Source organism: Salarias fasciatus, chromosome 1 (genome assembly GCF_902148845.1).
Source record: "Salarias fasciatus chromosome 1, fSalaFa1.1, whole genome shotgun sequence".
Classification (NCBI taxonomy): domain Eukaryota; kingdom Metazoa; phylum Chordata; class Actinopteri; order Blenniiformes; family Blenniidae; genus Salarias; species Salarias fasciatus.
This window is the reverse complement of record NC_043745.1, coordinates 29,350,799-29,372,962: the sequence shown is the minus strand read 5'-3', so window position 1 is coordinate 29,372,962 and position 22,164 is coordinate 29,350,799. Positions and strand designations below refer to the sequence as shown.

At 43.8% G+C, this 22,164-nt stretch overlaps 1 protein-coding gene across 2 annotated transcripts; it reads left to right on the top strand.

Moving 5' to 3' along the window:
* Positions 1 to 4,576: 4,576 nt before the first annotated feature.
* LOC115393413 (immunoglobulin-like domain-containing receptor 2) lies at positions 4,577 to 21,683 on the top strand. Of its 2 annotated transcripts, XM_030098400.1 has the most exons (10): positions 4,577 to 4,726; positions 8,151 to 8,537; positions 11,350 to 11,469; positions 14,667 to 14,723; positions 16,279 to 16,425; positions 16,514 to 16,681; positions 16,896 to 17,030; positions 17,372 to 17,717; positions 17,806 to 18,520; positions 19,763 to 21,683. In XM_030098400.1, the coding sequence occupies exons 1-10, from the start codon at positions 4,603 to 4,605 to the stop codon at positions 19,796 to 19,798; spliced, it is 2,235 nt and encodes a 744-aa protein (XP_029954260.1). In that variant the 5' UTR covers positions 4,577 to 4,602; the 3' UTR covers positions 19,799 to 21,683. The 2 variants fall into 2 exon arrangements, with proteins under 2 accessions (XP_029954260.1, XP_029954267.1); XM_030098407.1 differs by lacking the exon at positions 14,667 to 14,723.
* Positions 21,684 to 22,164: the final 481 nt, after the last annotated feature.

Here is a 22,164-nt window from a genome sequence, read left to right as displayed (position 1 = left end):
TGAGGATTCTCACCTACATCAACAACTGGCTGATACTAGCGCCCTCTCACCGGGAGGCTGTGGAACACACGGCCCTGGTCCTGCACCACATCAAGCTTCTGGGGTTCGTGGTGAACAGAGACAAGAGCACACTCGTTCCAGCTCTGGGCTTGGAGCTGGATGCTCTCACCATGACGGCTCGCCTTTCCAAGGAGAGGCAAGCCTCTCTCCTGTCAATCCTGAGGTCTCTGATCGCATTACCCGCGGTTCAGGTCCACCTGGTCAGGATCATCCTGGGGATGATAGCTGTGGCCCACCCCGTGGTTCGCTTGGGCCTTCTGCACATGCGCAGGCTCCAACGATGGTTTAGCGCCTCTGCCTTTCAGGGATGCAGGACAGACTCAGGATGGTCTCGGTCCTGCCCCAGGCGGGAGAGGACCTCCAGTTCTGGCTGGATCCGGTTCTTCTTCAGTAGGGAGTCCCCATGGGCTGCGTCTCTCATCACATCGAGGTCTTCACGGATGCGTCTCTCACCAGTTGGGGAGGCACTCTAGGCCACCTCGCGGTGGGTGGTGCCTGGGACTCCACGCCCATTCACATCAATGTGCTGGAAATGACTGCAGTGCAGTGGGTGCTCCTCCATTTCCAGCCCAGGCTTGGGGCAGTCATGTGTTGGTCAGGTCAGACAACACCACGGTGGTGGCTTACCTGAACAGACAGGGAGGGAAGAGATCTCCCTCCCTGCATTGCAAAGTGGTGGAGATCCTGTTGTGGGGAGACCGGCACCTGTCCTCTCTGAAAGCTCAACACGTGCCCAGGTTTCTCAACGTCGGCGCGTACAGAATGTCCCGAGAAGGCCCACTCCCCGACGAGTGGACCCTGTCCCCCCGAGTGGTAGCCTGATTCTGGCACAGGTTCGGGCCTCCCGCGGCAGACCTTTTCGCCAGTGCAGAGAACGCACTGTGCCCACTTTGGTTCTCGCTCAGGTCGTCACACGAACCGCCTCTCGGGGTAGATGCTTTCGCTCACAGGGACTGGCCTCCAGGCCTTTCCTCCGACCCGCCTCTTGGCCCCGTTGCTGCGCAGGATGAGGGTGCAGGGCCTCCATATGCTAGTGGTGGCCCCGTACACCCCGAGCACCAAGTGGTTCCCGGACCTGGTTCAGCTGGCATTCGGGGATTCTTGGCCGATCCCCGACGAAACCCGACACCCTACTACAGGCAGGGGGCGCCCTCCGGTCCCACCCCATTATGGGCAGGAGACTCTTGGCCTGGATGCTGAGAGGGTGAGACTAGTTGGGCTAGATCTCCCCCCAGTTGTGGTGTCCACCATCCAGAGCACCAGGGCCCCCTACACTGTCAAGGCTTACAGGTCTTGGTGGCGCCTCTTTGCGTCGTGGTGCTCAGAGAGGGGTCTGGACCCTGTCTCCTGCACTGTCGGCAGGGTGCTGGAAATTCTGCAGACTTTGCTGGATAGTGGTCGCACTGCATCCACTCTCGCGGTGTTTGCATCAGTCATCATGACGGGCCATGAAGGATTTGGGCGTTTTTCGGCGCGCAGTCAGCACCTTGCCCACTGGGTTGGTGGCGCTATTGCGACTGCCAAAGAGGCACGGAACCGCCTGCCGCCTGCGGTGATTCGCGCTCAGTCTACGTGTAGCGTTGCCACTTCTGCGGCTCTGTGCAGAGGTGTCACGGTGGGTGACATCTGCCAGGCTGCCTCTTGGGCCTCTGCGTCCACCTTTGTGCGCTCCTACCTGATGGATATGTCCGCAGATTCTGTGGCCATGTCAGTTTTCAGCGAGAACAGGGGTTCTGTCGCTTGACTGTGTTGGTTTTTGACCTGGCCGGCTACTGTTTCCCTGGGGGGGATTCAGGCCGTGTGTGGCCCTGTTGCCTGCCATTGTGACTCAGGGAGTCCTGACCGGCGTATGTGTGCCACTGTGTTACAGTGGTTATTAAACACGTTGCAGTCAGTGCCTCGGTGCGAGGCTGCCGGCCGCCGGTGTCTTGGATATTTGGTATGGCGGTACTGGGCGTACAGCCTGCCTGCTTCCTTTTCCACGCCAATCTTGTCAGCCTGTCCAGCTGGGGGTACATTTATCCCTACGGCCTCCGCCTTGGTAGTGTACCAATAGCGAAGCCCGTAGGTGGGCTAAGCACCACACAAACTAGAAATTATAGTTACTGAAAGTAATTACAGTTCTACGAGTGTGTACGTGCCCACATACCTGCAAACCCAGCTGTCCTGCTTCCGTTTCTCCTGGGCTGTTCAGAAGAAGGAAGTTGTGCAGGCGCACTCTGATTATATCCCCTTGGAGAGGGGCGTGGCAGTGTGCCAGCGTGCGTGCGGGATTGGCACATCAGTTATTGGATCTGTCTCAGTGGTTGGTTGGCGCCAAGGAGAGTACCACTAGCAAAGCCCATAGGTGGACTTGCACACACTCGTAGAACTGTAGTTACGTTCAGTAACGATAATTTTATATAAGTTGCTTAGGAATCGTATAAGAACCCTAAAATACATCATTTCTTTTTGTTACCTTTGGCTAAATGAATGAGAAACCAATGTTTCTCTGTGAATTAACTTGTTCTCACTAAAATACCTATTAAATGAGTGAATAGGACAGTAAAAAAAGTATGTTTTTTAGAGAATAATTGAGTCGTGAGAGGTGTCATACTAAAAAAAACAAAAAACAAACAAACAACTAAGCTCAATCTCAAACAATGGTGAATTGTATTGATGTCAGTCCCAAACTTTAAATTCAATAGTGTAAATCCAGACTGAGTACAGAAAACTTAAACCTGAGACAACACAAATACAGTTTGAACCTGATCTAAATGAATATGAATTCATTGTAAAGTAGCCTATGTCTAAACTACAGAAAATGCATGGATATCTGGTCTAAAACTAAAGAAAACCAGTTTTCATTTATGCTAAATTACAAAACAAAAAAAGTCTAAACTCAATCCAAACCACAGAAAAAAAATTGTTAACCCTGCATAGACTCCATTCCATAGAGAACCAGCTGAAAGCCTTCCTTAAAGTAGACAATACCAGTGAAAATTTAGTCCAAATGACAGAAAACATTAATTAATGTGATAAATTGCAGCAAGTAATACATAGTTGGTCTCAATATCTTTTTGTAATTGTTTAAAACAGTCCTAACTCTGCCTCAACTAAGCATATCGAAACCCAGAGAGCTCGTGTGACTGCTGTTATGCGTTCGTGCACCGTACACATGGGTGTGTTTTTCATATCAACTGATCTTCACCAGATGGCAGCAGAGCTGTGTTGGAGGCACACCAGGCAAACCGCAAACTTTTTAACTTAGTAACACTCGCTGCTCTCCCCTGGTGGCCGTGGTTGGTCGCTGCACCCTCTTCAAAATAATGTCAAAGTGAGAAAACATGGAGATTTTGTTGCTATACATTTGAACCGTTTGTTTGCTTCATTGTGCTTCTCAATTTAATTGCCCAATATGGACACTTTTGAATGGATCCTAAACCACTTTCTTCACTTTGCATGGGAGCGGAGCGTGCAAAATGTAGTGGAGCTCAGTTCAGTCTGTCTCAACTGTAGGTCTCCCACTTTTAGAATTAGAAATTGCATTCGTAGCACATGCCACAATTCAAACAACATTATCTGTTTACTTCTCTCATCATTTGTTTTGTAAATTGAGTGGCCGTAGGTGTGACAGAGGCTCACCTGCCTCCTTTGTCCTTGTCTGAGACTTTCTTTGATTTATTTGGCCTCTAGCCTTCCTCTCTCCGTCCCTATTGTCGGGATGCAGAGCAGTGAGCTGCGCTGCGCCTCAAGTAACACTAGTACCGGAAATGAAGACATACAGCGCGTCAAAATAAGACGATCCGCAAGAAGGATCTGTTAGATGCAATTGGCTGCTGTTCTGAGATTTGAAGTACCGGAAAGTCATTGCTTTGTCAACTGAAAGACTGATAATGAATAATTTATTTTGTCCTGGAATGCAGAATCAATTCTGGAGCACAATCCAGACTTCGCTGATGAAGCTGAAAACAGTTTGGTTTGTTTTCAATCAGCAAAAATACTTGTCCAGAATAAAGTCAAAATGTCAGTCTTAATGCTCCATAAAAATAAAGACTAGCTAAGGGTCCGAAAAGTTAATGTTTCAGTTGTCAATAAGTTTTTGATGATATTTACGTTACAAAAAGTTGTAACTTTACAAATTGTATGCTTCAAAATCACCGTTCAAAATGTTGTTCAAACTGTTTGCTTGTACAAATATTGTTTTACTGTGCTTCTGTTTAACAATTTAAGGGATTAATTTGCTCTGGCTGAGGTTAAAGAGTATGAGGATGGATAGTCTGGTGATGAATCTTTTTTTTTTTTATTCAGCAGTTTTGTTTGAAAAAAACAAAACTTTTTTAGGAAACCGTCCATTCATCTATCTGTTCTTGCTTGTTTGTCAATTATGATTATTTTATCAACCTTTTCCATGTGGTCCGCAAAGTGACACAGCCACAATTGAGCTTTTATTTTGAAAGGTCCTTCCAGGATGCAGGTGGTCTTACTGTGGCTGTCTTGATGCTGGTTCCGGTGTCCCGGCGCCTCCGTCCCGTTATGTGTCCGTTAAACTGTCCGACGGAGATGAGACGAAAGAGAAAAGGAGACGACGTCCGTCGGAAAACAGCTTTACCGGGAAAACTAACGCGCAGCATGTGGCCGGCGCTTTGGACCCCGAAATGGTGGATTTTTACGGTCTGTGTAGCAGGTAGGTGTAACAGGTTGTTGACTTCAGCTTCGAGGCTGGACTGACGGAAATCTTTCTGCTGACCTGCTCGAACCGATTTATGAGTCAGGTTCTAACTTATTCCTTCACATGTGATGGTTAATGTTTGTTTTTATGTGCAAGCTGTTGTTTGACTTGGTTTTTCTGATTTGTGCTTGGTGTGCTGACAGATTGGATTTAGTCATGTGTGAATAATCCCACCAGAAGCTTTGGGGGGTTTGGGATTAAGAAGTCTAATTCCGACAAATTTAACTGGATCTTTGAGTGAAAATAAAGTTTACAGCATGATTTAGCTATCAAAGACAAAATACACTATCATTAGTCTGAATTTACTGTTTTCGGTCATATTACGCATATTTTTACATTATTCCACATCAGATTATACAAGATGATGAACTGAAAATTAACTCTTATCTTATTTTATCTTATCTTATCTTATCTTATCTTATCTTATCTTATAACACCAATATTCATATCACTGAATGATGACTTTATCCACTATGCATAGCCTTAATTCAACAAAAGTTGGGAAACTGAAAATACGAGAAAATAAATAAAAGTTGAAATGATTTGCAAACCTACCACCGACTGATGTCACGATTAAATTAATAAGAGAGAAATCTCACTCTTGGTTTCTTTGTTTACTATAAAACTACTGAATTCAATCCCCTCCAGAAGTTTTTTAAGCGGAGCTGGGCAAACCATTTTATTAATTTTTATTATATGTTTGGAACATTGGAAATTCTTCCTGCTTTATTGTTCTTAGATAATTCTCAATCAAATGTGTTGCAAATCAAATTTGTTTGGTGGCACATTATATTCTTTGAGAACTCAAATCCCTGATTATAGTTTTTGTGTAAAACAACCCTGAAAGTGTATTTACAAATCAGTTAACCTGCAGACTAATTTACTTTGTCTGATGTCTGGTTTCCTCACACACTTCACTCACATCTCCCTACAACCAACATGAAAAACACTGATCTGTCCTTTGCTCCCTCCTCCACTTTCATTGTCTCCTGTAAAAACTAATAAACCTGGAATCACTGTGCACAGCCTGTAATCCCAGAAAGACCAGCCCCAAGGGTTTTTTTTTTAGCTCCACTTCTTGGAAGTCTGAGTAATGTTAACTGAGGAATCTGTGTTTTAGTGGGCTTGGTTTGAAACAATGCTTCAAAATCTAAGACTTTTATGCTGAACCGAAGATGGACTGAGATAATATCTTTGCAAGAAAAACATCCAAGTAAAGTAAAAGCATAAAACTGATTTTCAACAATGTGCAAGGCCAGAACATGAATAAAATACAGGAACATGAACACTTAAACAGGCCTGAATCTGTAAACAAGTCTTGATAGGAGAAATTTCTAACGGTCTGTGTACTTCAGAGTATATTAGGGTTTCTTTATTTTTTAGAATATGACGATCACACCATGAATCATAGTTGTATGGGCTCGTTAGTAAAATGCTAAATGTCTAATGCAGTCTAATGTAGTTGCTTCTTAGACAGTTCAATTATAAAATTATGAAAAGTGACAAAAACATGCAAACATTTATCAGCAAATAGCATTTCCCAAGTTTGAACACATATTAACTCATTAATCTTTTATCTCCTAAAAATAACATGAAAATTTTTGATTCACACTGAAATAATATCATGGAAGCAATCAGTGATGTGAGAAGCTGAAACATTTCTGAATAATTCTTGACTTGACTCATAAATCTGTTATTGATGAATTCATTGTCAATAAGATGAATAAAAAAGATCTGATTGTGTGTCTAGAAATAAGAACCAATGCAAGCATGACTCCTTGTTCGCTGTAGCTTGTCGGTATTTGGATAAAGTCATGCTGACAAAGCTGTGGAGGATCAGAAAGAAAACAAAACTCTTCACAACCGGCCTGGTCTAGATTAAGTGAAGTAACCCCCGACTCTTTCCTCGCCTTGCGGGGGTGAGGCGAGGAAAGAGAGGTCAGTCACACCTTCCATTGCTTGGCCTGATAAATATACATGGACTGCAGCACACAGATGTTTGTGGGTGTGTTTGCGGTTTCTCACACGGCGATTCCTTTTGTGTGTGTTGCGTTTGAGCTCCCGGTCATCATGTGACCAACTCCCACTGCCTCAGGAGTTCCAAAACAACCTGAGGTCAAATGAGCGCACAGTCAGACTTCATCATCCTGCACAGAGGCTCTCAGCTTATCGCTGTTTTCTCAGGGAGCAACGTTAATTTCATATCTGCTCCTAGAAAAATTTATATGTTCAGAAATTCTTTCTCAAATAGTCACATTCGACTGGACCTTTAACAAAACCTGAAGCCATGGGCACCCATGTACAAACAGGCTTTCCTGCAGCATCTTTTCCACCAAGCTGGTTCCAGTGCTAGTTCGGAGCCAGAGCCTGACTTAGCACCAGTTCGTACCAGGCTTTCTGACAGTAAAGACACCGTGGGTGGGGTTACTCAGGAGGGGGTTTCAGATCAGTCAGGCAGTTTTCTGAGCCAAGTTTGAACACATATTAACTCATTAATATCTTCTTTGGCAGTTCAAAAAATAAATAAATTTTTTACTTGAATGTCTCGACATGGCTTCACTAACAGTTGGTATTGGACAGTTGTGATTGCCAGGCTGTCAGCTGTATTTGCCTTATTCCTCAGACAGAGCTCCTTCCACACTCATGTAGCTGGAGTTACTCTCACGCTCTGGTTTACCTGCTCTTCCCAGAGCATCTCCTCCTCACTGCCAGCCAAAGTGTTTGAGATGCAGCATTTTAAACCCTTTAAGTGACTTGGTAACAACATCTTGATGTTATTTTTTTTTTATGTTCTCTTTTCTGTCTGTTGTTCTTTTTATAGACCCTTGAGTCTGGAATACAGATTGATTGATTGATTGATTGATTGATTGATTGATTGATTGATTGATTGATTGATTGATTGTGTGCTCTTGATGTCTGAAACACTCAGTCAGACATCCATGAATCACATCCAGCATGGTTTTATTGTTTGTGGCGCCTTGCTGTTGTTATTCTGTTTCAAGCATAACAATGAGAGGTTGATATCAGGCTCAAATATCTCATGAACCCACTTTTTAGACTTCTTTTCCTGGAAATCGCTTATTTTATATTCAGATCATCGAGATCTGGATACATTCTGAGGTGTGAGTTACTGTCATTCTGACATATTGTCTCAGTATTGTGGTTTGAGGTTTGGCTATATGCAAACTCTCTGCGTAACTCCTGCCAATGTTGTGTGCTTCACATTAGAAAATTGTGGTCCAAACAGTGTTAAGATTAGTTTTCTTTGCCATTTCACATTTAAACGCCAATTCCTAATCACAATAAATAACATACTTATGGTGTTGACACCAAATCTCTTCAATCACTTAAAGTCCGTCTTGTTTGTCTCCTCACACAGGTGTCTTCCCTCAGCCATGCGCTGGTGTCCATGTGTTTGTGAGGGATGAGAAGCGGTACGCTGTGCTGTTTCAGTCGGTCGTCCTGCCATGTCAGTACAACAGCGTGTCCACACAAACCGCCGTGGTGCAGTGGGTTTACAAGTCCTACTGTCGGGACCGCACACGGGACTCGTTCAGCTTCCCTGACAGCCTCGGCGGGGGGCTCGGAGGAGGTGGGATGACCAGCACAAGCGGAGGATCCGGCGGAAGCTACGACACAGGAATGACTGCAAGTTACCTCGACTGCTCCGACAACAGCAGGACTGTCCGAACCGTGGCCTCCATCTCTGGCTCCTCAGTCACACTGTCAGAGTACTACAAGAACAGAGACATCTCCATCATCAACAGTAAGATGTGCTCCTCTGGTTGTTTTTCTCATCCAGTTTCTTCTAATGGACTTTTGTGAAGTCAGGCAGCAGCTATGGAGCCAGACCGACACAGGCCGTTACTGAATCAGAGATTCCTGGCTTTAAGAATTCAGGTTCACCTGCTTACAGTTAGCAGCTGGAGAAACATTAAAGCACATTGTCTGAAGCACACAGCCAGTTTTTAAACACCGCACATTTCATTTTCTTTATCAAACTGAGTCCGTCCAGTTCGAACTGGGCATTATGGAAAAACAGGTCTTTTGTTTCCTCCGCAACTCACTGATCCACATTTTCATTTTTATTTATTCTGCTACTGAAAGAGCCACATTTCTTGTAAAGACTGGGCGTTGAATCGTCCTAACACACAGATTCTTTGCTGACTGTCCAAAGTGAAGTCAGAGTCAGGTGTAGATACACATATGGAAGACACAGACGAGCTTACAATCGTAATCTTACTACCCTTTATATCAGTTAAATTTTACAAATCATTGCAAATATACAGTTGAGTATCCACACCGAAAGGCTTGTTTTTGGTCTAAACTGTACTTGCACGTTTTTACTGTACTCCCATAATGCCTCCCAAAGACCAAGGAAAGGACACTACTCTTCGTGCGTTTGTGTGTGTGTGTGCAGTGGTTGCATGTGTGTGTGGATTTAAATAGAAAGAGGTAGTCTTGTTTGCTGGCTTCAGATTTATGGAGCTCTAACTCTTTAGCAAAGAGTCAACCTTCTCTTCACATGCCAGCCCCACAGACAAAAGACATGGTTTTCATGCTGTCCTCTCATTCATCCTGACCTCTCACTCCTTCCCTCTGATGTACTTCAGTGTCCCACTTTGAGTTTTCCTCTCTTGATCTCTGCACATCCCACCATCTCCTGTGAGCGCTCATTCTCCCACTGTAAGGCTGTCTTTGAATTGTTTTTTTGTTTTATTTCCATCTGTTTTTTTTCTGTGTCCCACTCCATCCCCTGCCCTGAAACAGGTCACTGTGCTGTTGTAAGTGTATACAAAGATGAAAGTTTTGACTGTGTTGCCTTTGGAGACGCCCAGTCATCCATACTCGTGTAATCCTATTCAGGATCATGCGGAGTTTTGAGTCAGTCCCAGCATGCACTGGTCAGAGGTCGCTCTGTTCATCACATGGCTAACACGATCAAACCAGCACAGAAAAAACTCAGTCTGGGGAAACAGACATAGTTTGTAAAGATAAAGAGAAGCAAATTAAAATTGCAGATGAAACTTTAATTTTTATAACAGAAAGGAAGTTGATGCTGCATGAATGGAGGTGTCACTCGGGTGAACGCGAGACTGTGGATCTCCTCCTCCTTCAGCCAACAGGAAAAGGAAGAGAATTAAACAACCCAGTTCCTGTCTGCTGCTGTATGCACGACCCTCCTGCAGCCCAGCATTGTCTTGAATCATTTACTCTGGGGCCAGGCTACTTTTAAGCTACACTGGTTCATTTGCATCAAATACATTTCATAGAGAACTTTCAACCTTATAACACAAAAATAAGCAAATAGGTCATGAAACGTAACGTTGTCCTTGACAAATATGAAGCCAAACAAATGTGAATACTTTTGCTGAGTTTTGTTAGGTTCACTGGCCTTGGCCTGAATGAACTTGGTTGGTTACCGTAAGAGACTTCCACTCTATCTGACAACTGAATGCACAATTCCAAAAACACATTCGGGGGGGGGGGGGGGGGGGGGACAAAAAAAACCCACTTTAACCAGTAGACTAATTAAAAAAAAAAAAAAAAATCTTTATTCCAATGTGTTTATCAGTATATTTTATTCAAGTGCATGTTTAAGAACGTGTGCCCTGCTCTGATTTGCAACTTTGCAATGTAGTAAAAAGCACTGGATTGAGCCAGGCCTTATATCTCCATATTAAGAGTGACTTTACTCCAAGAATGAAAGCAAATCCCTGGATTTTCTGATTAACCATCTAAGCTCAAGTCTGTTTTTCTAAACTTCTGCAGTTCTCCCTGAAAGACATCTCTAAATTCTGTCTTTCACAGCTGTGAAAAAGAATAAATCTCCATGAAAAAAAAAAACTGCCTGGATGGTTTAGATAAGGAAAAGTTGGGAGAATAGTGAACACCAGCCAACACTGTGGATGAATAGTGTATCACTTCATCTGATCATGAGACGGTCCCCGGTTGAAGTCCCAGTTAGGAGACTTTTTATGCAGAGTTCTCCCTCTTTGTGCCCAGGTTTCCTCTGGGTCATCTGGTTTCCTGTCACAGTCCAGAAAAAAACCTGGTTGGTGACTCTAAATTGCTTGTAGGTACTGTATGATTGTGGGCAGCCGTCTGGCTCTCTGCTTGCTCTGTCATGGACTGGACATCTGGAGAGATTTGCACACATAGCAATATTATTGTCTTCAAAGGGAACAAGAAATAATCCTTGTCTCAACTGATTTTACTTCATTCTTCATTTCAAATCATTCAAACGGAGGTTTACTGTAACTTTGTTAGTTATTTTCAGTTAACCGTGGTCTCACCAGGAAGCCTTTTCAATGGGCATGCCATGCTTGACAAACTTACAATAAAGTATCGCTTGTTTTTTCCCCCTGCTCTATAGACCTGCAGGGTGGAGTGCCTGTGCTTGGAGAATGACATGTATTTGTTTGCAACGGTAACTGTGTCAGTATTTAAAATAGATACAACCTAGATAGAATCATAAGCACAATAATGTCTAAATGCACCATTTTCATAGAGTTTCAGCCTTGAAACATGGAAGCTTTTGCCTGTCCTGTTAACCCTCTTGTGTTTGTGTCTTCCAGAGGCAGACCTGCGTATAGGAGAGGTCCAGTGGGGAGACAGTGGAGTGTACATCTGCAAAGTGGTCATATCTGATGACCTCGAGGGACAGAACGAAGCCTCGGTGGAGCTCCTGGTTCTTGGTAAGCTGTCAGAGCTTTCGGCGTGGGAGCTCAGCCTCCCTTACGCCATTCATTTATTTGGGTGTTTTAGAAACAGTAGCTCTAGTGCTGTCATAGATGTCCCACCAAACACATTTCTGCCTCTTGCCTGGTTTAAACACAGAGCCAGAGATCAAAATCAAGTCTGAGTAACGCTTTGTGTTTTTCTTAATCCTAAACATAAAGAGGCGCATCGTTTACTGTAAGTTATGTTTCCTTACTGCCTGTCATTATGTAAGCAGGATATTAATCAATGCCTTCACCTCAATAGAGTCTCATTAGGAGCTGATTTAGAGTGAGCAGTGGTACATTGTGGACAGTCTTGCCTAATCTGTGTCCCTGGCAACTCCAGAAGCCCATGCTGTCTGCTGTGATACCCGTACCAGGGTTTGTCACATTGTCACTGCTGAATACTAGTTTGAGTTTTTTTTTTTTACGCTTTCATGTCACTTTGGTTTTTTTTGTGTGTGTGTTTGTATGTATTTTATTTAAATATTACAGCAATATGTTGCCTTACAGAGACAATCGACTTACATTCAGCTACAAATGTTACCACAGAAACTGCTGAGAGGCTATTTGGCTTTTTGTGGCTGAACTTTTGTCTGGCTGGCACTCGGAGACTTATGTGTGTGCATTAAAAGACTCACTCACACACACACACACACACACACACACACACACACACACACACACACACACACACACACACACACACACAGGTACTGAGCAATTAGCTTTTTCATTGTGACTGGAGTGGATTCCGTTGCGGCCTCTGTTGGATTGGATTATGCTCCAGGCAGTTGAAGTTGCCAAGATTCTGCTGCATTTTTGTTGTTTTTTTTTTTCTTTCTCTACTGTATTTAACTTGAAATGAGAAGCCCTAAACCACCATGCACTTCCTGGTCTGAGTGTAGCTAATATGGCATGTGAGGCACTTGTAGTGTTTCCATAACAACAGTTGGGGCCATGGCAAATGGCTCTGGGGGTCTTTTGTCTTTTTAGCCAACGGTTTCGCAAGCGAAGAGGACAGGGAAGATTTAATGATGTGGAGGAGGGACGACAGCGCACAGCGATACAATGGATGGAGCTGGCGACGCTGTGTGAGGCACTCGACTTGTAGAACTTTGAGAAGGAATCCTGCATTTTCACTGTGTCATACGTCGCTCAGAACCTGGACCTGAAGAAAGACTAAAATGTACACAAGAAGATAAATCTGCCAAGTATTGTGCCTTTAATCCTTAGCGTTCATATTCAATCTATTGTAATCCATGGTAAGAATCCCTGATAGTTTACTTGAAACGCTTCTTGAAAAGTTTAGTTTATGCAGGTTTCTGGAAACAGTGTCCAGTTTACCATGAATAAAAATGTGTTGACATTTTAAGAATTGTCTAAATGATAGTGTGAAAAACTGATGTGAAAATACCTTTTTATATAGAACGGTCATTTAAAACAGAGACAGCCAAGGCTGTGTGAGAACATAAAATTTGTGAACTTTCTATTACTTCCACAACTCAAAGTTGAAATTTTTGTATGTTTTTGAGTTACAGGTATATGATATATATTTCGATCAGTTAAAAAAAATAGATAATTAGGTTTGTGTAACTTTTGATTTCAATCTTACACAGAATATTTGCGTTGCTGTGTAGATATGATGACTTGCTTTGTCTGGAGCTTGAGCTCTCTCAGTGGCCTTGGCCGTCACTGTCGCTGCACATAGCACGTCCCATTCATATAAGCACAACGCTGCTTTGTCTGCATGGTTTTACTCCGGCTCTGCGTCAGGATCGAGAACCTAGTCCAAAAGAATTGTGGCCAAAACGTTTGTATTTCTCCTTGTGTGTGTGTGTGCGTGTGTATGTGCGTGCATGTGTGGGTGTTTCACATGGTGCTTGTGGCAGTGTGCAAATATTACTCACTTGAATCCTCAAGGTGTGTCAGCATATATTTGACAGTGAATCACCAGGTAGATGAAAACTTAAGTAAGCTCCCGACATCAGTGAGCAGAAGATAGACAAACTTATAAATAAACAAAAAATGAAGCTGTCTGAAACGTCCACAATAACAAAAAAACCCAACAACTTTTAATCAAGAAGCCAGTTAAGCTGTAAATAGATTGATAGAGCCACAAAATAATTAACAGGTTTCTTTCTGTTCCCAAATCCAGCAAAGAACACGTTTAGCCTCCCAGAAAGACACTGAGGTATGTGCTTCATCAGCCACAGTCAGGGCGACCCCGTCCAGCTCGTGCACTGTTTCTCCAGGCACCTCTCTACAGCACCGCCTTTCTTTTTTCAGCAGTAATCACAGAATCAGTGTATAGGCTGTATCTGATCAGTCACAATCTTCTTCTGGCCTTTTCGCTTTTCACAAAGCTTGTTTATATGGACAAATGCACCCAAATCAAACACACTTATGCACATTTTTGCACTTGCTTCTTACCCACCAACCCCTTGTCTTTGTTTCCTTCAGTTTGTTGACCTCGTCAAGCTGTGCTGCAAGACAAATTCAAGAGAGAAAGACATTATAAGACACAGGAACATCTGTTTTTCAGGCGTTTTATTTACATTTGGTTTTGAGTGTTATGTTATGCTTATGGTTCTCTTAACTATCATTTATTTTTCTATGGATATTTGACCTTTGTCGCAAAAAAAATTTCAGAATCAAAAATGCATCAACTTACATTTAAGAAGTAAATCAAGTCATCAAGCATCTTTAAATTAATCATATAAAGCATGTACACCAGCTTTAGCACAAGTATAATCATTCAGGAAAACACACATCCTCATTACTGTTGTCATCAATAAAATTTGCTGAAAAAGTATAGTTGATGGATTCATTCAGGATTACTGAACAGGAATCAGAGGAACAGGTTGAGGCAGGTTTTGTTGGACCTGAAAGATTTTCTCACTTGTTCTGTTTGCTGGTGAGATGGTGTGAAACTGCTCATCTGTTGCCCTAATATGGAGACTTTCTGGAAGGAGACCACAATGTCCCATCATGCATGCTTCTCTTGGCCTCTTCAGCTTCTTCTCTGTCTTTCTCTGTTATTTGCTCTGTGAGTGTGTTAATTCTGTCCCGATGCATGCTGCAGCGGCAATAACGCTCCTTCAATCAATCATTCCACGTTGTATCGACTCCATCGCCTCTCCTCTCGTCACCTGTGCGCTGTCTCCCTGCAGGTTTCTCAGGTGTGCCAGAAGATCTCCTACCAGACTTTGATTTGAAGATTATGCCAGGTAGGGGCATAATGTACTTTCCCCCTCACCTGCTTGCCTGTTGTCTTCCATTCATACTAACCTTACTTACAACTCCTGTCCTGGCTGTGCGAAGCAGTTTGAATGCTTGTCATGTCTAAAATGGCTTTTGAAAGAATTATTGAAGTGTACTGTTGATGTCTGCTAAGAAAAGGTCAAACTGCTGACTCTTTTTTTAGCGTTTCTAATAGTTAATTAGCTGTCTTTTAACACAGCAGGTGATTGAGCTTTGAGGATAGTTTTTTTCGGGTTTTTTTCCCGGCAGACTGGTACACACCCATCAAATAATGAGCTGCTCGTCTCTCCCACTCAAAACAGTCATTTTGGTCATTATGGTTATTTATGGTTGTGGTCAACGTGTCATATTACAGCATTTGAATACTCCCCACGAAAAAGACAGCAATCAAAAGGGAGGGAGACTTATTCCTGTCACATCAAATTCCTTTAAAGTGATTCTCACAGTGTTTATTTTGTGGAAGTAACTCCTTTAACGACTTGGAATGATTCACTTCTGAATAATGGAGCTTATCTCTGCTGTTCCTGCCGCATTAGTGAGAGCTGCGATTCACAGCTCAGAAATCCTGAAATCTGTGTGAGTGTGTGTGTGTGATTGTGTGTACGCGCATATCTGTGTGTGAAGTTCACATTACAAACTGTTTTGTTGTCACAGCCAGATCTTCAGTGTCTCCGAAGCAGTGTAATCTGCCCCTTTCCTTCCTGTGCAAAAACAGATATCCTGCGTGTGTGTGTGTGTGTGTGTGTGTGTGTGTGTGTGTGTGTGTGTGTGTGTGTGTGTGTGTGTGTGTGTGTGTGTGTGTTTTATCTTGGTTTCACATTGTTAAAGATTTCCTTATCTGCCCTCTCCTTCCCTTTCCTTTGGTTTGTCCCTATAGACAGATGTATTATCTCTTTTACTACGTTACTGGAGCAAAATGTGTTACAACTCTTCTGTCCTTATTTGTCTCTTTTATTCACACATGTCAGATTTTATGAATAAATTTTACTTCCTTGCAGTAGAATACAATAGAATACAGACTATAGCTGAAGGCATGGCTCACTAGTTAGATGTTTAAATTGTGTCTTTGTGTTTAGTTCCATTCCCAAATCCTGTATAAAATACTTGTCTCATTAGAATTGAAATCTCTCTTTAGCTCACCTTTATTCATGAAAAACTTGTGCATTATTGATTCCCTATGATGGTATTACACGTTGCAAAAGAATAGTCATGAAAAAATGATTGACTTTTTTTTTTAATCTATTCATTTATTCTTTCTTATTTTTTCCAATTTTCTTTGGGATTCCACAAAGTTGACACATTTTTGTATGTTAGATGACTTTCTTTATATATTGTAAGAGCTAATGTTACGTCGGATATAGTTAAAATGACCCTTTACAAACACAAACATTCTGGTTTACATCTTCCATTGAGTATTTATTATATATCTATGTCATATATACACCGTTTATGCATTTGTCTATGTTTGCAATTATTGGTGTGAGTTTTTGTTGACCTGCAGGCCTTTGTGTGTACTTGCAGAGTGGGTGTTTGTGCTTGCGGTGGTGCTCGGCAGTGTTTTATTCCTGCTGTTGGTCGGGGTGTGCTGGTGTCAGTGTTGTCCTCACTCCTGCTGCTGCTACGTCAGCTGCTGGTGCTGTCCCGACACGTGCTGCTGCCCCCGACATCGTGAGTACGCACACAAAAAGAAGAGCTCCAACAGAGTGCGACAGTTTGGTTTTTCTTTCTAAAGCATAAGCGAAACTTGCTTTTGTAGTGTACGAAGCTGGAAAAGGAATAAAGACGGGCACTTCCACCCCTCAGTCCCCTGTCTACCCTCCGTACTTTGTCACCGGTGTCCCCAGCATGGTCCCTATTGCCCCTCCGTCTCTGGTGGATAAGATGTCCTCTGTGCCGGCCTCAGATGGCAGCCTTCTAACAGCAGGTGAGTTTTTTTTGCCGTCATCTATAATTTTACAATTATATAATAGTAAATAATCTCTCATCCTAAGCTGATTATACAGTGGGCCTCTTGCAGACTGTTTTTATTGTTTCAAGCACGATTGTTGTTATATTCTGAGAGTCTGAACAAAAACGGTATGGTAAGACCAGTAAACACAGAAGTTGTCCATGGTGATGAGTCCAGTGTGTATCTCCAGTGCCGATGCATGCTGTAGGCGTAGGGGTCCCCTACCGCGTGCCCTCACCTCAGGATCAGGACTCTCTCAGGGTGCTACAGTATGTAGAGAAACAGCTGGCTCACTTCAACCCCGCCAGGTCCACCAGCCACCACTGTAAGATTCCTGACCTCCCTCTGTGGCTTTCCTCTGCATGCTGATGACGCTATCTGCACTCTGGTAGTGGTTTCTTGGCTTTTTGATCCTCTTGTCTCGGCATGCCGCTCTGTTCTCCACTTCTCTGCCTGCTGAATCTGAATGTTTCTGTAGTTTGGACTTGATAATGTTGTAGCAGATATTTATGCCTGCATGCCTGAGTGATCATGTTTTAGTCTGGTTGTGTGGTTTCTCCTCCTTTTTTATTCAGGGTTTCGCTTTGGAAGAAAGATTTCTCGTCATGTAGTTGTCATGCACACCGATTCTGTGTTCCTAATCATCACTTATTTTGACTTTTTCAGCTTGTAGCGTGTCTGAGCTGAGTTCCCTCCACGAGGGAGACGCCGGCTTCCGTCAGACATTTCGAAACGTCCAGAAGAAAGCTCTGCCGGCCATCCCCGATCAGGACAGTCAGCCTGAACCCCAGCAGCACCGGGGAAGCCGCAGCCCCGAGCCGCAGCGTTACCACGGCAGTCCCCCATCTCCCCGCCGTCATCGTGAGGACCCGGACTCGGATCCCCGCCGCCGCCCGGACGACCCTCCTCAGCCCCGTCGATACAGCGACGACCCTCCTCCATCCTCCCCGCCGCGCAGGCCCGGCCGGAATCAGAGGCAGCAGAACCACAGTGAGGAGGAAAACCACGGCAGGTGCGCACGTTTCTACATACACAAACAGATCACACTTTACTGACGCTAAGCCAACATGAAGTGTATTGTTCGGTGTGGCGCGTTGCAGGTGGAACCCTCGATCGGAGCATCTGCACAGGAAGACGTATCGCAACGCAGAGCGAACCGGCTCCCTGGACGAGCTGGAGGAGTTTGCCGCGCATTACAGGCAGAGAGGAGGAAGAGGAGCAGAGAGGAGGGAGGAAGATCGGGGCGACTACGAGATGGAGCTCCAGGACTTCGGCGGATACCCTTCCTACCGCATCGGCCCTCCGCAGCATTACCACAGTCATGAGAACGACAGCAGTGACCACGAAGATCAGCCCCGCCGGAGCAAGAGCAAAGCACACAACATCAGCCCGATCCCCTCGCCCACGAAGAGGCGGGGCACCTGGGATAATGAACGCAGCGCCCCCCCTCCCCCCGCCGCTGGCCCGCCATCAGCTTCTTCTCAAGAAAAGGACTACGACGCCACGTTCCTGAACAGTCTGCTGGAGCGCAAGGCGAAGCTGAGAGGGGTCAGCCAAGGGAAGAGCGGCGGCCGAGGTGAGGACGACTCGGACACGCCCTCTAAGGGCAGCTCCAAAAAGAGCAGCGGGGAGTCCAGCCGGCACTGCAGCCGCTCGCCCAGCAACAGGCCGGAGGTGGACTCACTGCCCGCTCACTCAGATACAGAGCGAAACAGAACCGACAGGCCGTCTCCACGGCCGCCCGCTGCCAGCAGCCGTCCTGCGCATTCCCTCAGCGGTCGCAGGGAGGACCCCAGAGACAAGACCCGGAAAGTGGTGAGTATCCGTACAACCTTAAATACATCAGAGGTGTTTCACGATTTTCAAGTGAACCGCAGTGAATAGATCTTTTTCAGAATAACTTTCTGTAACTCAAAGCATTTTAATTTGTATTAAAGGCAAATATGTGTTTAAAAATGTTTAAGCACAATAATTAAGGTAAATAGAACATTGAACATTTTAAATCACTATTTTAGAGAGCCTCCTGATGTGTTCTAACTACGTCAATGTTCCTTTAAACCTTTCAAGGAGGCCTTAAAAGCCACATATTGAGCCTGAATGGCCTCGTTTGTATATCAACTCTTAGTGGGACACTTCGAACAAAGAATGTCCGCTCACTGGAAAACAGTAGAACAACAAATCTAGAAAATTATTTTGGATAAATAAATTATCTTATATAAACTACCAGTTATATTCAGTAGATTATCTCTCTGTTGTACCAATACTTCTTGACAATAAACGTTGGATGGTGCCCTCAGTTTACTCCTAAATGTTCTAAACCACCTTTGTGTATTTCATATGTGGGATGAGCAACTGACCAAAGAAGTTGCCTAACCTTACTTTTCCATTGCCAATTACCTTTTAAAAGTAAAAAACAAATAAAAGTAAACAGAATTTTTGATTGATATGTGCTTTCTAGCCAAGAAGGATTTTTGTGACAAAGAAATATTTGACCAAATGCAAATCTCCTTTCAAATGATGTTGTGTTTTAATGCTCACGGAGAACTTTAATTAGGCTTGTATTGGTATTTTGTTGTCTGGATCTTTTCTGTTTACATGAAGTTGAAATATGTGAGGAAAAGAAACATGAAGCCAAATGTGTTGTACTGAGAAATAGAGACTGTCTAATTTACATGTATAAAAGTTTGGAAAAAAGGGTTTTATAGGTCAACAGTAAGTCTTGTTGTTGTACTTTTAACAGGTCAGGTTCAGAAGCTACCACAGTGAAAACTAGGTAGAATTACTCTGTTTTGTATCAAACCACCTCCAATAACTATCATCACTTAACATCTCCTCACTGACAAACCTGGGCCAAAACATCAAAGACCTGCTGCGCAAAGTAAATGGATAACTGACATCAAATTTAAACATTAAAAGGTTGAAATGCAGTTTTGTCCCAGGTTCCACTTCACCACGATAACCCGGTTTGGCTAATGTTTACTGTCTCCCCACACTCTCACTCTGCTGAGCAAGTTCAGTTCTGTTTTTCCTCTGACCGCTCTCCCTTTCCCTTCACAGGGCACCCTTCTCAGCCGAGACTCTCTCATCGTCTGATGGACTTCAAGTAACAAAGAGTAAAAACTTTAAGGGGACGGTGCGTACAGCACTGACACACAAACTCCATGTCAGCATAAAAAGACGCTTTTTGATAGAATATATGGACAACCGTGAGAAACAACGGAGCGAGAGACACGTCTCTCCTGTCATTTCTTCTCCTGGGACTCCCCCCCCCCCCCCCCCCCCCCCCCCCCCCCGCGGTGTCACTGAGAGATGAAGTCACTGTCAGACGTGTCTCAGCTGGACGAACGCTCCACTAATGTGAGCAGGCTGTGTGACCTGGACCGTCCCTGGCAGCAGGATGCCGTTAGCGTCCCCCGTTGTCCCTTTAGAAAAGACTCTGGAGCGTGCACTCCTGCCTCGCGCCTGCAGCACAACGACGCCATTCATGACCGTTTTGATGAGATACGTGATTTAAAGCAGCACGGCTGTAGAATAGCTGGTAAACGACAGTACCGGTACAGTACAAGTCACACTGTAGCTACAGTTCTGAAACAACACACACACAGTGCGTCAGTGAGAGACATGTCAGCTCCGCAAGTCTCAGTGGTTTTGATAGCAGGAACCTAAATGAGCAATTTCTGTATGTTTAAGGGTCAGTTCTAGATCACATTAAACTGTGTAGAGTTTGTATATGTTAGGTGTTTTATGAAGCGACAGCAGACGGAGACGGAGATCCAAAATAATCTGTTTTGGTCGACAAATAGAGAAGAATTCATTGAAGAGTTTTCAGGTCGTTTCCAGTATATGTCCACACAGCGGTGGAGTGACGCGATTTCTCCCTGGTTCTCTCCCTCATTCACGTTGCCTTTAGCACTGACTGTGTGTTTCCTCTGTGATGAACCCGACCAGTGAGCATCCCGCCTTCACCCAGAGTCAGCTGGGACTGACTCCAGCCTTCTCTGACTTTTATTCAATAAAACAGTATGGAAAATGCCAGAAAGGATGAAGGAAGAAGTAAAACTTAGGTTATCAACTAATCCTGCCATCTCACCTCTGACCATTGCATTAACATTATTTTCCCTCTCTGTTGTGGAGTAGGGCTTTATCTTCCACTAAAGGTTGTTGAGAGTTTCCACAAAATAACTGTGTTCTGAAAGAGACTAAACATCATGAGATTATATATTCTCTATTATCCTATAAGGTATTGAAGTGCAGCTTGCCTTTAAAACTTTTTTTTTTTTTTGTACGACAGTGTGAATACTTTTTATTTTGCCTGTAAACTCAAATTATTTATACGTGCTGTGTAATATGTTTGTAACGTGTAAATGATCCTGTTTGTCTAAGCTTTTCAGTGCGACTGTAAGATATACACTGATGTCTTTGACTCGGTGAAGCGGAGTCAGCATGTGCTTGTTGCTGCTGAGTCATCAACTAAACGGAGTGTGTTATCAACGGCAACACGTAAACACACACCTCCAACCTACTGCTCATCACATCAGTCCTTGGTTACTTTGTTCAAACAACACCACGCAGTATGAAATGCTTCAGTCTTAATCAATTTTCATTGTATTCTTAGTATTTGGGTTCCTCCTATTTTCTGATATTTGGTACTGAAAAGTGTGTGCGTGCGCGTGCGTGAGATGACTCTCGACTTTTCTGTCAAGGAGACAATGTGCGATTGAGAATGACTCATGTCTTTGTTCTTTGTTGTAATCACAGACTGCTTGTCTTGACTCCCCGGCTGTGTCAAAACTCTCTCATCTATCAGTTCTGCCAGCTCAGCTGCAGATATCCGCCCGCTTCGTCAGCCACATGGACAATTTGTAACAACAAGGTTTTAAAAATACGGAGGTATCGCGTGGGTGAGATGGCGACAAGGTGGCAAATATAATACAGACACTAAGTCCAGCTGTTTTTTTTCTCTCTCTCTCAGGCAATAAACTCGGCAAACCTGTGTACTCGAGAAACTTCTTGACTGTTACTTCGAATTGAGATTTGAGCACCTCCTCCACCCCCACAGAGGCAACTTGAATGGAAACGACTGCAACAGGGGGAAAACTAACACCGAGGGAAGCGCTCCCCACGTGGGTTCTGGTTTTATAAGGCTGCATGTTTGTGCTGGGAGGGTTCAGTCAAAACAGTGGCTGCTTGCAGTTGGAGAGCATGTGAGGAATGTTGCTGAGCAGCTCTCATCTCTCCAGGAGCATCAGCAGATGGAGAAATGACATCCAGCTACAGCAGAGAACAACAACCGCACAACTGAACTGACCTGAGATGGATGGGCCAGACATTTTGGTGTTCAAGTCAAAATGAGCTTTTGTTTTTAACATTGTTTCATCACTGTAAATTAGATGTGGTGAAACTGCAAATCAAGCTATATTCTTGAGATTACAATCTTAAAAACCCCAAACTAGGCTTCT